We start from the raw sequence: 17437 nt of genomic DNA, 5'->3' as shown, positions 1-17437 counted from the left end.
CTCTTTCATTAATGTAGGTAACTATAGACTTTTCAAGGTTCTACTTCTAATCCTTCTCTTAAGGGCTGGTGTCCAGAAGAACAGAAATTATTTATTCTCTGTGGGGATTATTTTAAAGAAGAAGATCCAAGTATATCTCTTCCTGGGATCCAATACAGTTAGGGATTCTGAAAAGGAAATCACAGTTTTAAGCCAGATTATCTGATTGTATTTCACTCTTGTGTTTATTTTACTTTGCCATGCTTAACCCTTTCTTCAATATCTCTTAGATGTGTCACTCTCATCTCAGAATGCTGTAGAGTATCAGTGCAAGCAATTAGAGATTTGGGCTAAATAGGTAAATGGGAAACAATAATCCTCCAGCCACAACCACCTCATGGTTCTAATAATTATATAGAGAGAATTATAAAAAGAAAATAACATTTTACAATGGGGCTTGGTAGGATATGAGTGTACCCCTATCTTATAGAGATTCTTCAACCAGTTTCATGTTTAAAGAATCAGTTGTATTTCTTAAGTAGGGAAGATTTTTTTTTCTAATACTGTCTTCTAAAATGTTATATTAAAATTTGAACTGAAAAACTTTGAGTAAAAAAGGAATTTTCACTGACACCTATGGATCTGAAGTAGGGGTCGTCACATGGAAAAGACGAAGGATGCGGTGCCGAATCTCCTTTGTCTTGACTCCATAAACAATAGGGTTGAGCACAGGAGGAACAAGCAGGTAGATATTGGCCATGATGATGGGTAGAAGGGAGTTATGCCGCTTGCTGAAACGGTGCACCATAGATAATCCGATGAAAGGTACATAAAATATGAAAACAGCACATACATGAGAGACACAAGTGCCAAATGCCTTTGCTTGGGCTTCACGTGTCAATCCCAATACAGTCTTGAGGATAAGTAGATATGACAAGGAGATGAGAAGTGAGTCCAGGCCAATGGCAGAGATGATGACAATGAGGCCATAGATGATATTGACACGGATATCAGCACAAGCCAGCTTCATGACATCTTGGTGTAGGCAGTAGGAATGGGAAAGAATGTTGGAGTGGCAGAAAGGCAGCCGTTTGATGAAGATAGGCAGGGGTGCCATTAGTGCAGTACCCCGTACCACAGCAGCCATGCCAATCTTGGTAACACGAGGCAATGTTAGCACAGTGGCATGGCGTAATGGGTGGCAAATGGCCACATAGCGGTCAAAGGCCATGGCGAGCAATACTGTGGACTCCATGCCAGATAAGGAGTGGATGGCAAACATCTGTAGCAGACAAGCATCAAATTGGATGATAGTGGAATTGAACCAGAAGATGGCCATCATTTTGGGCATAGACGAAGTGGAGATAAGGATGTCAAGGCCAGAAAGCATGCAAAGAAAAATATACATGGGCTCATGTAGGCTGTGCTCAGTCCTCACAATGTAGATAATTGTCAGGTTACCTAGCACAGCAATAAGGTAGAGGGAACACAATGGAAAGGCCAACCAGAACTGAGCTTCTTCCAAGCCTGGAAGACCTATTAAAATAAAATATGTGGCACTGGATTCATTGCTTTTGGGGTCCACCATAGTGAAGAAGCTGAGACTCAACCAGTGCCAGGCAGGTAAAGGCTGGAATAAAAACACAAGCTATTGTCAGATCCTCCAGGATCCCAATGCCATGTTTTTTCCCCTCTACCCTGATGTCTGTTCTCTAGCCCAAACTCTAACTTCATTGACTATCCAAGCTCTGATTCTATTCTAAACTCAGCCTAACCACCATTTGCAACTCAAGGCCCAGTTCTAATCACTAATCCCACCTCTAAAGTCAATACTGAAAACAAATGAAATACTAAGACAAGTTGCCAGAGAGCGGTTGAGTGTGAAGAAGAGCTCATGGCCAGCATCAGGAAGGACTTATACCATTCACTGGGCTCAGGTTGTGTCAGGAATCTTTGTTCCATCAGTGAGCTATTCCACGAGGGGTCCCTCAGACCAGACAGAGAGCAAAACACTGGAAGCATGAGATGTAGGGCAGAGAATGAAAGTTTAATTCAAAGTGCTGGAGGAAGAAGGCATAAGGAGCCATATTTAACTTAGAATTTCAGGCAAAGAAGCCAAAGTCATCAGTGTCTTAAACCTTCTGTGCTGACCTCTCTATAACCTATGACACTACAAGGAGTTCCCTTCTTCTTAAAAATTCTCTCTTCTCCTCCTACTGCTCCTAAGCACTCTATGATCACCAGTTCTTGGTCTCCTTTCTGGATCTTCAGCCTCCTATCCTTGACCCTTAAGCATACTTTTAGATAATAATGCTCTCAGAAATTTATCCTTAGTTTTCCTCTTAATCTATACCCTCTACCCTGAGCATCTTGTCCCTTTCTATAAGTCCATTTGTTATGCCTAAACTACGGATTCCAAATCTGTTTAGTAAGCTTTGAACTGTCTCTTGTGATCCAGATTCATAACTCTAAAGCCTTACTGAAAGGAATCACCTGTGTGTCTCTCAAGCACATCAAACTCGCCCTGTCCAAAAAACAAACTCTTCTACAGTCTGTATCGTATGGTTGTTAAGACTACGAGCTTTGAAATCAATCCTGGATTCATATCCCAGTGAATAACTTCCCAGGGAAAACCAGTTAACCTTCCTAAGCATCCGTTTCCCCATCATTAAAATGAGGATAATATTTGCTGCCTAACAGAGCTCATTATGAAGATTCAGTAAGATGATAAGTATAAAGTATTTAACACAATGCCTTACACATAGTAAATGGGCAAAAAATTACATCTGTTGCTGTTGTTAACTGTTTTCTTCTACTATGTCCTCTCTTCTGCAGGATGGCCTGAACAGCCACACAAGCTCAGAGACTCTGAGTCTGTCTGCCATGCTTCCAGCGCCTCCCTGTTTATCTGCACAATTCCAATAATCTTCAAAGCAAATGAACTCAGATCACTATCTATTGCTTAGAAAAAGAAAATACCTTTCAAAGTTCCACATTAATTCTAGAAAAAAGATCAAACTGTTAGGCTGTGGCAAAAAAAGTCTGTCTTCCAGCATCTGGCCGTAGGTTTCTCTCTTACCACTGCTGACCATGGCTCCTGTGCTCTAGCACATTAGAATGCATGCCATTTTATGAAGGTGGCATTGATTCCCATGCTTCTATGTTTTTTTCATCTTTTTTCTCATCCCTTCATCAAGATCTTCCCAGATCCCCCTCCTTGACTTCCCACTGAGCAAAATCTTACTCATCTTTCACACCCTAGTTTACTATCTCTCTCCTATGCTGTCTTGCTAAGCTTCTACCCCTGGTTATAATAAAGTGTTTCCTGCCCTCTGCTCCCAAAGAACTTTGTTTAGGTCTCTTTTCCAGCATGTATAGTCCTGAACTATATAATTATTGCTATATTTGTTTTTCCCTGAATTATGGATTCCTGAATGGCAGGAACCCTACCATATTTTTTAATTAGTATTCAGTTAACATTTATTGAAAGTGAAAGTGAGTTTTATCAAAAGAAGAATCCCTCAATACACATCTAATGAGGATAGCATGGCCAAGGAGGTAAGAAGGACTGCCAGTTGTATGAGCTACAGAGACACTGAAGAAGAATGGAAGAATGTTTAGAAGGTCAGTGTATGATAGTCTTCATTTTAGAACAAGAATCTTTAGGGTCAAACAGAAAAGGCCTTTCTTACCCCAGGATCCAGAAGGCACAAAAGAATACATGGAGTATGGGGCAGGTACAAAGCCTTGGCTCTACACAAATGCAAAGTAGGCACACAGGACAGTTTATGTCCAAGAGACAGGGTGACCCAGGATCCTTCCTCTGCAGACATCAGCAAGAAGGCTCTGCTACTCCAGAGAGCCAGATATCTACACCATCCAAAAATTCCACGGAACAGACATGGTAGAATGGGGTCACAATGTGCCACTTTAGGAAACACTGGATTGGCATATTCCATCCTATTACCCCTCAGGGCCAAGTGATGTGGTAATCAGAATTCTGGAGCTAGAAACTCAAGTCTAAGCTCAGAGTAAATGTAACAACCTTACAGTGTTCCTGCAAAATTATGAGGTAAGACCTGTCAAAGGGTATAAAACACCTATCACTTCGTATGATGCACTTTTTAAATTTTTTCCATTAAAATGGGGAACAAGTCTTCTCAATACGTAGAAAGTTTCCAAAAAATTTCAGTTCCCCCTATTTGTCACCTAAATTGCCACTCCACCTTAAGCACACACTCATGCACGCATGTGCAAGTACAAACACACACACACACACACACACACACAGTAACAGACGATCTCCCACAATGGCAACAAGAAGAGGACACAGCTGTCCAGGAAGGGAGGCACCTCAGCAGTATAAAGTGGGTAGCTACTATTGGTAGAAAACATCAGGCTGGGACACAGAACACCCCAGCAAAAGGAAAATGAAGGAATGTTACAGGGACCAGCCAGAAGGCACAAGCCCTAAAACATCTCAATCTCCCACAGTCCTGCCAGGAGGTGGGGAGAGGAAACCTGTGCCATCCTGCCTGAATGGGCTGTTGGTAATTAAAACCATTTGCATCTACTCAGAGAGAGAACATTTGGAGCTTCAGGGAAAACAAAAGAAAGAAAGTCTTTTTTCTTTTTTTTTTCTTTTTTCTTTCTTTCTTTCCTTCCTTCCTTTTTGTTTTTTGTTTGTTTGTTTGTTTTTGTTGTTGAAAGCCTGATTATCCTAGCCCTAAGGAATAGGCCTGGGATTTTCTCTGAAAAGGTCACACTATCTCAGCAAGTCCCAGCCATGTACTTTGGAGAACTATGAAGTACATCTTGGCCCTCTCCTGAGAATGGAGGGAACAGAAGCTGCCAGCGACACAGAGCAGAAACACACTGTGAGGCGTTCCAACCTCATTCCTTCCCCCTGGCTTCCAGACTCCATCCCCCATTGCCAGCTAAGCTCGCACCATCAGCCCATTCTTGCATTCTTCCCATAGCTCTCCGAACTCCCTGTTTCTCAGAGACCCGTGGAAAGGCAGTCAGAGAAGTAGACCAGGGACTACAAGCTCTATTTCTTCTGATCCAAGAGAAGAGTAATGAGGTCATTCCCAATGCTAATTTTACTGCTTTTTATGATAACAGAAATCCAGGAAAAACCAGGTCCCAAGGGATTAAATAATGTTTAGGGTTTAACAGATGAATGGAAAACAGAGTTTAACAGATGAATAGAAAAGCAGAAATTTAACCTGAACTAACATCAACGCCCATACACTTTCTACTATTCTAGGCTGCCCTTAATTGTGCTGCACCTTTTGAAAGCAATCAAATCTTCCCAAGAGGCAGGGTAGAATGGCCAGGTAAGTAGGACACCAGGCCCAGGTAGATCCTTAGAAGGCAACTCAAGAGGCAGGGAAGAGAACCCCCACCCCCAGAACAGGACTCAGGTACTCTCCTTTCAGCCCCAACTCCTCTGGTATTAAGTTTGGGTTGGTCCCATAGTGGAGATTAAAAAACTTTATCCTCTACCCAGTACTTCCTTCTTATATGATTAGAGCCTCTCATCAACCTGTCAGGCAGGTATTATTAATCCCATTTGACTGATAAGGATGTTGAGGGTTAATTAGAGCTCTTAGTGACAAATCCATATGCTTTCTTTTTTTTTTTTTTTAATTTTTTATTTTTTATAAACATATATTTTTATCCCCAGGGGTACAGGTCTGTGAATCACCAGGTTTACACACTTCACAGCACTCACCAAAGCACATACCCTCCCCAATGTCCATAATCCCACCCCCTTCTCCCAATCCCCTTCCCCCAGCAACCCTCAGTTTGTTTTGTGAGATTAAGAGTCACTTATGGTTTGTCTCCCTCCCAATCCCATCTTGTTTCATTTATTCTTCTCCTACCCACTTAAGCCCCCATGTTGCATCACCACTTCCTCATATCAGGGAGATCATATGATAGTTGTCTTTCTCTGCTTGACTTATTTCGCTAAGCATGATACGCTCTAGTTCCATCCATGTTGTTGCAAATGGCAAGATTTCATTTCTTTTGATGGCTGCATAGTATTCCATATGCTTTCTGATAGGCCAAGCTACTGCCCTGCCCTCTCTCAGTCTCCTTCAGAATGGACCAATGTTTTATAAGGACTATTTTAATGTTTATCTCCAAGAAATCCAAACTTTGAGGACCTGTGAGTCTAGAGGGCCTCTCCAGGACTCAGAACACTTGACCAACTCTCCCCACTTGTGTGCAGCAGGGAAGAGGAGTAAGGAGGGAATGGAAGATGGGATTCATAGTCATTGCCATTGTGTGGGCTAAACACACAGAATGCTCCATGCCGAGAGCAGTGGGGTAAGGACCTCTGGTGCCCCTGCCAGTCTCTGTGGGAACATCTGGAAGACAATGTCCTTGGAGAGAATCCAGAATACCTGGGAGCCTCTGGCTCCTACTTGTAGGCCCAAAGAGGGAAGGCAGACTTCGGTGGTGGACAAGAACTGTAAGATCTAATCACTCACTTCATTAGAGGGGGTTACTTTCCTTAATATCCCATGGGTGTGGTAGCCCCAGAATCACTTCGACCCCAAATCATCCACATCCCTTGCCCCTCTTACTTTGCCTTGATTTGATAACGCAGATGAACCTTTGCAGAGCCTTGGCCACTCATTTTAGAATGGCCAAAATGAGAATAGAAGTTGCATTCTCTCATTTTCCAACTAAAAAACTAGAGTGAGGCTCTACTTTTAGAGCCTTACTACAGGCTGGGAGCCTCATTTTACTTACTCTAGTCAGCCTGGTTCTCCAAAATCACCCCCAAACAGAGCTCCAGGGATTCAGGTCCCTGCCCCTCCACATCCCACATAGGACCAGAGTCAGTAAAAGTCCCACAGACCTGCAAAGCTTGACCCAATAATCAGTGCCCATCAGAGCTACTCTGCTGCCTACACACAGGCAAATGTGGTGCAGCGAAAAAGCCTGATCTTGGACTTTGATTGATCTATTGATCTTTTTCCAGTAATTATTGATTTACTGACTGCCATGTACCAGAACCTGTGCTAAGCATTGGAGATAATGAGACATAGAGTGAACAAGGCACAGCTCAGAACTCCAGGGGTGGGGAGAAATTGAGACAAAACATGAAGCTATCACAACATGTTGTGTTAAATGCTAGCATAGGGGTAAGTACAGACCTCAGAAGCAAAGCAGACAATAGGTTACCAAGTTGTCAGTCCCAGAGGACTTCCCTGAGGAGGCGACCTCTGAGCCAAGACTTACAGAGTTAGTCAGTTAACCAGACAGGATGGAGAGTATGGGGCCAGCATCATTCAGTTAGACAGTAAAAACACTGAGTATGTTTGGCTCCATGTACCAAAACTGGAGATAAAACAACGGATGAAACAGAAAAGATCATAGTGCATAGAGATCACACACTATGAAGGAAATAACAAAAAATAAACAAATAAGCAATAACATGTCAGGAAAAGATAAATGCACCAAGATAAGATGAAGGAAGAGGGTAGGGGACAGGTAGGGCACCCATATTTGAGAGGGGGTCAGTGACAGCCTCTCTGAGGAGGTGACATATGAACCAAGAGCTGTGTAGGAACATGCCAGCCATTCTAAGATCTAGGGAAGGAGCTGAGGAAACAAAAGGAGAAGGTCTTCTGTTCTGAGGATTCACAGAACAGAAAGAAGGTCAATAGAGCCAGAGATACAGAGAGCACAGGAGAGTTTTAGAAGATGAGGTCAGAAAGGAAGAAAGGGGCCAGATCATGTAATGGCTTACAGGACATGGCAAAGGGCCTTCATCTAATTCTGAGTGACTTGGGGGAACTAAACCAACAGACTGGATGTAATTTGTTAAAATTACACACACACTGGTGGGGCACCTGGGTGGCTCAAATGGTTAAGCAGTGTTTACCTTTGGCTTAGGGCATGATCTCAGGTTCCTAGAATCCAGCCCCTGAGCAGAGAGCTTGCTTCTCTCTCTCCCTGTGCCCCCAACCCTAGCTTGAGCTCTCTCTCACTCTGCTGTCTCACTCTAAATAAATAACTATAAAAATCTTAAAAAAAAAAAAAAGTGCACACTGGCAAATCTGAAGACCTAGAAAGAGAGTATACCTTGTTTGGAAAGCTATGAGTGGTTTAGTGGAGCTGGGGAACAGAGTGCATGGTAGAGGAAGTCACAGTGTGGCAGTAATGCACTTTTTATATGGGATGAAGACTGGATCCTGACCCAGGCATAGACAGAGTCAGGGCCAGAGCTCCAGGAGGACTGCTAAGTCCCAATATCAGCCACAGTCTGACTCCCAATACAGATGACAGAACAAGGCCTAAACCCCCAATCACAAACTATGCTTTACCCACACTAACACCTGGGACTGTCCTGTTAACACACAAACACCAACCTAACTCTAACCCAACCCCCAGTTTGTTTTCTGTCCCTTCACCTTCATTTAGACCAACTCTTGCCAAGCCCTAGATGGGCACCCCCAGGAAACTGATAATTAAAAATTGCTTGAAAACTACCCATAGGCAACATCTACCACTGTCCACACTTCCCTTCATCCCACACAGAAACTGCTAACACTGTCCTTTGAGTCAGGAGCCTCCTTCATGTTCCCCGACTCCACCCCTATACTTCATCATACCCTGGTTTCTTCTCCCTTAGATTTGGCAGGTCTAACGGGAATTCCCTACCTACAAGAAACCCACACATCTCTGCATACCCCCTGGTCTCCTGCACTCACCGCAATGGCCTGGAAGTAATGTGTGTCTTTTTCTCCAGTCCTCTTCCCAAAGATGTCTGGCAGACTATGCTGAAGTTCTGCATTCTCTGTCTCCACCCCCTTCTTTGTGCCTCCCTGATCAAGGTTATTTATTCTGTCTTACCTCCTCCCTCCTTCTGCTTTCCCCTCCTGGGGGGCAGGCGTGTTGCCCAGAGGGTCTATCAGCAAGTACCCCCTCAGTAGCCAACTGTGCGTCTGATGTCCTTCTTGGCTTTTGTGTCCTGGGAAAGTGCACCCCGGGTATGGGGAAGGAGGGAAAGTGGGTAGAGAGGGTCTCTAGAGTCCTCTCCAGATGGGCCCTGTGCCAGTCAGGATATTGGCCAGTTCCCAATGTAAAGTTTGACAGGCGGATGAGTAAGGAAAAGCTAGAAGAAACTCATTTGTGTGGCTGTGGACTTTGTGAGGAGCGTTTTTCCATGTTTCTTCCCAGGCTCAGTAAACTCAGACAGAGGAAAAACAGAATAAGCTTTCACTGAGGCCCCACAATTAAGTACCACCCCCTCTTCTTCCTGGAGCTTTCTCTATCCTCTGCCTTCTTCCTGTTTGTGGCCCCTGTTGGATCCTTGCTGAGTCTGGATCCCAATGGACCCATCCGCCTTTCCCCAAAGCTCTAGGGCTACATTTTCTTTGTCTACCAGGCTCTGGGCCCTGTGTCTAGCTAACTCATAGCATGGATCCCTGGGGAACATGCTATCTTCCACTCCCTGGCCTTGGATTCCTGAACTTCTGGCTGAAGAAAGAGGATGTGGTTTCCTTAACCCTCTCCTACCTCCAATACCAACCATAAAAGACCAATGCCATCTGGTTTCTCTCTTAAGGGCAAAAATAGTAAGAGAACATTTTAGAGAGCTAGAGAACAATTTTAATGTAAAACTAAATGCCTTACATATTTAAATATGTTTTCCAAAGTGCATAAATAAAGCAAAGTGAATTTTAGTTGGCTTCTCCTTGTTGTCTACTTACCAGTTTTACAACTCTTAAGTTTAAAATATACAACCTAGAGCATGCTAACTCAAATTATGCAAAAATAGATCATGTCAAATCAGGCCATTCCATCTCAAACCACATCAAAAATAGTGATGACAAGGGCTCCAGCTACCCACAGAACCTGTAGACCATGAGTGCAGGAACTCACTGCCATCACCCTCAAGCCATCTCTGCTGTTTCCCTAAGCCTCCCAAACTTAGGCTGTGTGAAGACTTCAAAAATATATACAACCAAGGGACTTCTACTTCTGGGAAAATGGGAGTAGCAAGAAGGAATATCCCTCTGAAGAAACCAAGAAATGGACTATATACATAAACAGTGTTTTTCAAGACTGGGCATCAGGCAATGAAGTACAGTGAGCCCTGAGATACAGGAAACAAATAAGGTGAAACCCTGTGGATTCTCTAGCTTCCTGCCCTAAGGAAGTTTCCATGTTGCAGTGCAGGCAAGGAGAACCCAAGCAGAGTCCAGAGGACACCCCACCCTAAGTGAAGGACATGGAGATGAAGAGTTCAATGAAGATGAAGAGTTCAGATCAAGCCAGCTAGATCTGAAGAGAGAATATCAAAGATGAGAGATCTACACATAGAGAGAACCCCAGAGATGTAGAGGATCCTCCTTCAACTGAGGTCCTGATCAACACATGCACGTGAACAAGCTACCTAAAGCTGGGGAAAGAGCCACCTGAAAAGATGAAAGGTAACACTATCCAGTGTTCACACAGGGTCAAGGATAGTGACTGTCTCCACCAGCCAAACTGGAAAACTTCAAGATTAACAGAGCACTAAGTAGAGAATGCAGAAGGATCTTGCCTCAGTAGTGGGGAATAATGAACCTTAGACTGAGCACTGCTCTAGTCCCACCTAACAATTCTTTTTTTTTAAAGATTTATTTATTTATTTATTTGACAGAGAGAGGGATCACAAGTAGGCAGAGAGGCAGGCAGAGAGAGAGGGGGGAAGCAGACTCCCTGCTGAGCAGAGAACCCGATGCGGGGCTCAATCCCAGGACCCTGGGATCATGACCTGAGCCGAAGGCAGAGGCTTAACCCACTGAGCCACCCAGGCGCCCCCCCCCCCACCTAACAATTCTTAAAGGCAAGACCCAAATGACCTAACTAAGTATAAGTAACTTGACTGAGTCCCTAAACAAAACAGAAGAATATCTATAGGGATACGAAAATACGCAAAACCAAGGTAAAATCTGTAGTCTCACATGTGATCAAATTGCCAGACATGCAAAGAAGAAAAATGACCCATAATGGCGAGAATAATTAAAACTGATCTAGAACTGAAACAGATACGAGAACTACAAGATAAAGATATTATATATTAAAGATGATTACAACTGCATTAAACAGAATAAAAACTTAAGTAGAGACATGAAAGATATTTTTTAAAATTGCAATCAGGGTGCCTAGGTGGTTCAGTAGGTTTAGTGTTTGCCTTCTGCTCTGGTCAAAATCCTGGGATCTAGACCTGTGTCCAGCTCCCTGCTCAGTGGAGAGTCTGTTTCTTCCTTTCCCTCTGCCCCTCCCCCCTTCCACCCCTATTTTCAATCTCTCTATCAAAAAAATAAATAAAACCTTTAGAAAAAATAAAATAAAATTGAAATTAAACTTCTAGGGATAAAAACTCCAAGGAATGAGACATAAAACTCTCCAGATGGAGATACATTGTGGAAGAAATGATTAGGAAACTTGAAGACACTGAATTAAAAAGTATTCAAAAGGAAACACAGAGATACAAAGCAATATTTAAAAAACAAACACAGGGGCACCTGGGTGGCTCAATGGTTAAAGCCTCTGCCTTTAGCTCAGGTCATGATCTCAGGGTCCTGGGATCAAACCCCGGGTCGGGCTCTCTTGCTCGGCAGGGAGCCTGCTTCCTCCTCTCTCTCTGCCTACCTTTCTGCCTACTTGTGATCTCTGTCTGTCAAATAAATAAATAAAATATTTTAAAAATTTTTTAAAAATAAAAAACAAACACAGACTCAGTGAGGAGTGGGAGAACTTCAGGTGGCCTAATTACATGTGACTGGAGTCCTCTCTGTGGGGTGGGGGACAAAAAGTTTTCCAAATTTGATATACACTATAAACCTATAAACTCATAGATGCAAGCAGCTCAAGATAATGATATTTTAGGTATACAAAAGCTGAAATAATTCATTATCATATCACATCACAAAGTATGATAAACTCTTCAAGTAGAGAAAAACAATACCAGATAGAAATAATATACATCTACAGAAAAAATGCAGAGCAGTAAAAATTGTAACCACCTGGGTACATACATGAAGGTGTTTTCCTATGATTCAAACCTCTTTAAAGATAATTGTTTAGATGAAAATAACAATAATGTGGTGTGGAGTTTATAAAACATATAAAAGCAATATGTACAACAACAGCACAAAGGTTGGGAGGAGAGGAATGGGAATACAGTCCTACAAAATTCTTCTACACATTAAATGGTTAAATGAAGGTAGGCTGTAATAAGTTAATATATATTTAAACCCTACACAGCCATTAAAATAACAAAAGAGTGATAGCTAACAAACTATAAAAGGAGATAAAATGGAACCATTAAAAATAACCCAAAATAAAGAAAAAAAGGCAAAGCGGGGGGAAACAGGTGGTACAAATAGAAAACAAATGGGATACCCCTAGTAAAATACAGATATCATCAAATCAGATAAAAATGTAAGAAGTGACAATATCCTTTCTATTAAAAAAGGCACTCCAAACCAAAAGACACAAATGGGCGAAAAGTAAGGAATGAAAAAAAAGATACATCACAGTTACATTAATTACAAGAAAGCTAAAATGGCTTTATTAATATCAGACAATGTAGATTTCAGAGTAAAGAATATTACCACAAATAAAGAAGGCCACTTCATAATGATAATTCATTATAAGAAAATTAAAAATGCTAAATACTTAAATCCCTGTTAAGAAAACTTCAAAATATTTCAAGCATAAAGTGACATAACTACATGAAGCAATAGACTAATGTAAAATTATTTTTCTTAAAAATTAATAGAACAGGGACATCTGGGTGGTTCAGTCTGTTAAGTGTCTGCCTTTGGCTCGGGTCATGATCCCCGAGCGCAGGGATCAAGTCCTGCATGGGGGTCCTTGCTCGTCAGGGAGCCTGCTTCTCCCTCCGCCTGCTGCTCCCCCTTCTTGTGCTCACTCTCTCTCTCACTCTCACTCTTTAAATAAAATCTTTAAAAAAAATTAATAGAACATATTCAATAGTAGAACAGTAGATATTTTCCCCCTAAGATCACGTGACGCTTATTACTTCTATTCACAATATCCTGGCATTTCTTGCCAATCCAATAACACAAACTAACCGATTAATTGTATCCAAATTTGAAAGAAAGAAGTAAAACCATCTTTACTCACAAGCAACATGATCATCTATGTAGAAAATCTAATGCAAAAAAAAAAACCACTTATAGAAATAATGATTGAGTTTAGCAAAGTTCAAGATTCAGGAGTAATGTAAAGAAGTCAGTTATAGTTCTGTACACTAGCATAATGGAATATCAGAAAAGTTAACTAAATAATACCATTTATATAATAGTATCAAAATATGAAATACAGATAAGTCTGATGAAAGACATGAAAAACCCATACAATAAAACTACAAAACACATCTGAAAGAAATTGAGGGATATCCTAAAAATGAAGATATATACTATGTTCATGAGTTGGAAAACTCAACAATATCAATTCTCTCTAAACTGACCTATATAAATTCAATACAATTCAAGTCAGAATTCCAAAAGACTATTGTGTATAAATTTTAAAACTGCTGCTAAAATTCCTAAGAAAGTATAATCAGAGCACCTTTGAAAATGAAGAACAAAGTAAAAGGATTAACAATACTGATTGTGGGACGCCTGGGTGGCTCAGTTGGTTAAGCAGCTGCCTTCGGCTCAGGTCATGATCCCAGCGTCCTGGGATCGAGTCCCATACCGGGCTCCTTGCTCCGCAGGGAGCCTGCTTCTCCGTCTGACTCTGCCTTCCACTCTGTCTGCCTGTGCTCGCTCTCGCTCACTCTCTCTGACAAATAAATAAAATCTTAAAAAAAAAAAAAAAAAAACAATACTGATTGTAAGACATCTTACAAAGCCACATTAGTCAAAACGACGTGGTATTGACATAAAAAATAGCAAAATAGTCAGTGAATTAAAAAAAAAATTCTAGAATAAGATTCACACATACATAGATAACTGATTTTCTACAAAGATACAAAAACAATACAGTTGACCATGGATAGTCCAGTAGCATCAAAATAACCAGATGTCAATATGGAAATAAATTAACTTTGACCCATACCTTACACCTATATATACAAAAACTAACACAAAACAGATCACAGAGTGAAATATAAAACCCAAAACTATATTGCTTATGAGAAGAAAAAGAACATGGATTTTTGTGCAATTGTGATGAGTTTTTAGGTGCATCAAAGTATTGCTATAAAAGAACAACTTGATAAATGAGACTTCATCGATTAAGAATATTTGATTTTTTTTTAAGACAATTAAGAGAAGCAAAAGACAAGCCACAGACTGGGGGAAAATGTAAAGTATATATCTGATAAAGGACTTATATACAACATATATTTTTACAAATCCAAACTCAGTAATAACTAAACAACAGAACAGAAAAGTGGCAAAGATTTACAGATGACAAATAAGCACATGAAAAGATATGAAACATCACTATTTATTAGGGTCATATTGAAAGCACAATGGGATGCTATTAAAAACTTACTAAAATAGCTAAAATAAAAAATACAGACTATATCAAAAGTAAGCTAAGATGCCAAAAAATTTTAACTCTCATACACTATCAGTAGAAATGTAAAATGACGCAACCACTTTGGAAAGTGGTACAACCACTGTGGAAAACACTTAGGCAGTTAAAAAGTTAAACAAGTCAGTTCTGGAAACATTCTAAATGTCCATCAGGAGATGAACAGATAAACAAACTATAACATAATTACACAATAGAATGCTACCTAGCAATAAAAAGAATTAAGTAACTTAATATTACTTAATATAAGTATATATGCTATAGCATGGATGAATCTCAAAATAACTGTGCTGACTAAAATAAGCCATACAAGAAAAGGAGTACATAGTGTTTGGTTCTATTTATCTAAAATTCTAGGAAATGCAAACTGATGTAGCATAAAGCATTTCAGTGGTTATCTGGGGATTGGAGCAGGAAGTGACCAGGAGATATGGGAGTGAGGGACTTCAAAAGGGTATAAGGCAACTTTTGGGGAATGAGAAATATGTTCATATCTTGATTGTGGTGTGGTTTTATGGGTGTATACATGTCGAAACTTATCAAACTGTGAACTTTAAATGTGTGCCATTTGTTGTATATCAATTATACACCATAAACTATTAAAGATTAAACTAAATACACCGAAGCACTGGAGGCAGAAAATACCTAAGTCCCCATACCACGGGCCTTACGTGGCTGAAATGTCTAAGGTCAGATGCTGTGGCAGCCATGGAAGTGTGATATTCAAATCTCCTTCACAAGAGCCTGCTGCCGGGAGCATAGCAGACTGACAGTGCCAGCCACTGTCTCTCAGGCTCTACCTCCATGTTAGCAGCAAGGCCACATTTGTCCAGCCTACCCCACTAATGACTTAGTACTGACCCATTCTTGCTAATGTAGGAGCCTTCTGATGAGAAACCTTTGCTTGGGGCTGTTCCTTTGGCCTAGCCAAAACTTTCTCAAATCCACAGTTCTGTATTGACACATTCCAGATATCTGGAAACAGACAGCCCAGTAGGTTGGATGCTCCAATCACTAAGACTTTCACAAGGTCATAATCCTCTCAGCTTTGGCAGGGATTGAAGGCACTAGGGAGGTTATTCTGCTCACCTACCACCCTGTGAGAACATATGGAGAATCCGTGAACGGATCTCCTTGGTCTTGGCTCCATAAACAACAGGGTTGACCACAGGTGGTAGTAGTAGATAGATATTAGCCATAATCACGTGGAGCAGGGAAGTAGGGCCCCCCAACCTGTGTACCACTGATAGCCCAATGAGGGGCACGTAGAAGACCAGTACAGCACAGAGATGGGAGACACAGGTGTTGAAAGCCTTGAGTGCTGCCCCCCGAGAAGACAGCTCCAACACAGTCTTCAGGATGAGAATGTAGGAGAGACCGATGAAGAGGGAGTCCACACCCATCACTGAGAGGATAATGAAGAGTCCATACACTACATTGACTATGGTGTCAGTACAGGACAATTTCATGATATCTTGGTGCAAACAGAAGGAGTGTGTGACGGTACGTGTTTGGCAGTATGACAACCGCTTCAGGAGGAAGGGAAGTGGGAAGAAGAAAACAAATCCTCTGGTCAGAGCAGCTAGTCCAATCTTAGCCACAGTAGGCCCCGTAAGCACAGAAGCATGCCGCAGTGGATGGCAGATTGCCACAAAACGGTCAAAAGCCATGGCCAGCAGGACAGCTGACTCCATGGCTGACAGAGCATGGATGAGGAACATCTGGGCCAGACAAATATTGAATCCTATTTCCTGGATGCCTGTTAAGAAGAGGCTGGCCATCTTAGGCATGGTGACAGAAGACAGGACTAGGTCAATGGTGGAAAGCATAGCCAGGAAAAGGTACATGGGCTCATGCAGGCGCCTTTCCACACGGATGATGAGGACAATGGCCAGGTTGCCCAGGGTGGCCAAAGCATACATAAAACACAGTGGAAAAGCCAGCCAAAAGTGTATGTTAGGCCCCAAGCCAGGGATGCCCACCAGTAGGAAATATGCTGGGTGTACCAGAGTTCCATTTGGAGTGGCTATGACAGGAACCAAGCACTGAGGCTTCTGCATTCCAAGACCAGGGTCTATGAAGGGGAAAAGGAGAAACACCATTTAGTCATGGTTCAGAGGAGACTAAGGACTTACCAGGAAAGAGCACCGGAGTCGTGATGACAGTAGCAAACAGAAGATTAAGTACTTATAATTCTGAACTCCAGTCTCTCTGTGCTCTGTGTCCCCTTATACACATTTCCTAGAGGTCCCATTAATCTCAGTGTGTGACAATCCACTCAGAAAATATGCAACAGCTCTTCTTTCCAGAGCTAAAGCTGTGGACAAGGCACTGCTCTTAAGCACTTCTCCAACATAGTGGACCTGCCCAGAATGTTCCACACTGACCCCAGCTCTGCTGGTGCATATAAGGTTAAAGTTCATTTGGGTCCCAAGCCTAAGGCTCAGTCTGTGATTACTTTTAAGTTCCACTCTAATCTGATTTAGGGCAAAAAGCAGGGGTTCGGTCTGGTATGGGGTTTCAAGAGACAAGTTTGTGTTTAAGCCTGAAGAGCATTTCCCAAACTTACCTGATAGATTCATTTGAAGTAGTTATTGAAAACCCTATACCCAAAGTCTGATTCCAGGCCAAGATAATCAGAATTTCCAGGACAGGGGGGTCCAGGATTCTGGTTAAAAAGAGTAATTCCCTTCTCCCCAGGTGATTTTTGTTTTTAATCAGGGAAATTTGTGAAAAGCAGTTCTGGTTTTCTGGGAGGTAGAGAGATGGGGGTGAAGAAAGATTATAATTTCTAGCCCCCAATGAAGAATAGAACAGAATTTTTCATCAGATCTCTGGAAAGTTGCATGAGAGTCAGTCCCAGACTGTGGCT

General features: G+C 41.7%; 2 protein-coding genes across 2 annotated transcripts; both read right to left on the bottom strand.

Moving 5' to 3' along the window:
- Positions 1 to 468: 468 nt before the first annotated feature.
- Positions 469 to 8791, bottom strand: LOC309840121 (olfactory receptor 51E1). Its single transcript, XM_082682188.1, has 2 exons — positions 8712 to 8791; positions 469 to 1609 (listed from the first exon to the last, which is right to left on the bottom strand). The coding sequence occupies exon 2, from the start codon at positions 1565 to 1567 to the stop codon at positions 614 to 616; it is 954 nt and encodes a 317-aa protein (XP_082538314.1). The 5' UTR covers positions 1568 to 1609; positions 8712 to 8791; the 3' UTR covers positions 469 to 613.
- A 6859-nt stretch (positions 8792 to 15650) lies between these two features.
- On the bottom strand, positions 15651 to 16667 carry LOC309873707 (olfactory receptor 51D1-like; the record flags this gene model as incomplete). Its single annotated transcript, XM_082749908.1, has 1 exon — positions 15651 to 16667. One exon carries the CDS (start codon positions 16665 to 16667, stop codon positions 15651 to 15653), a length of 1017 nt encoding a protein of 338 aa, XP_082606034.1.
- Between the last annotated feature and the right edge of the window lie 770 nt (positions 16668 to 17437).

This window comes from Mustela nivalis (genome assembly GCF_964662115.1).
Source record: "Mustela nivalis genome assembly, chromosome: 9".
NCBI classification, from domain to species: Eukaryota; Metazoa; Chordata; class Mammalia; order Carnivora; family Mustelidae; genus Mustela; species Mustela nivalis.
The sequence above is the reverse complement of the archived record's forward strand: the minus strand, read 5'-3'. Positions and strand labels throughout refer to the sequence as shown.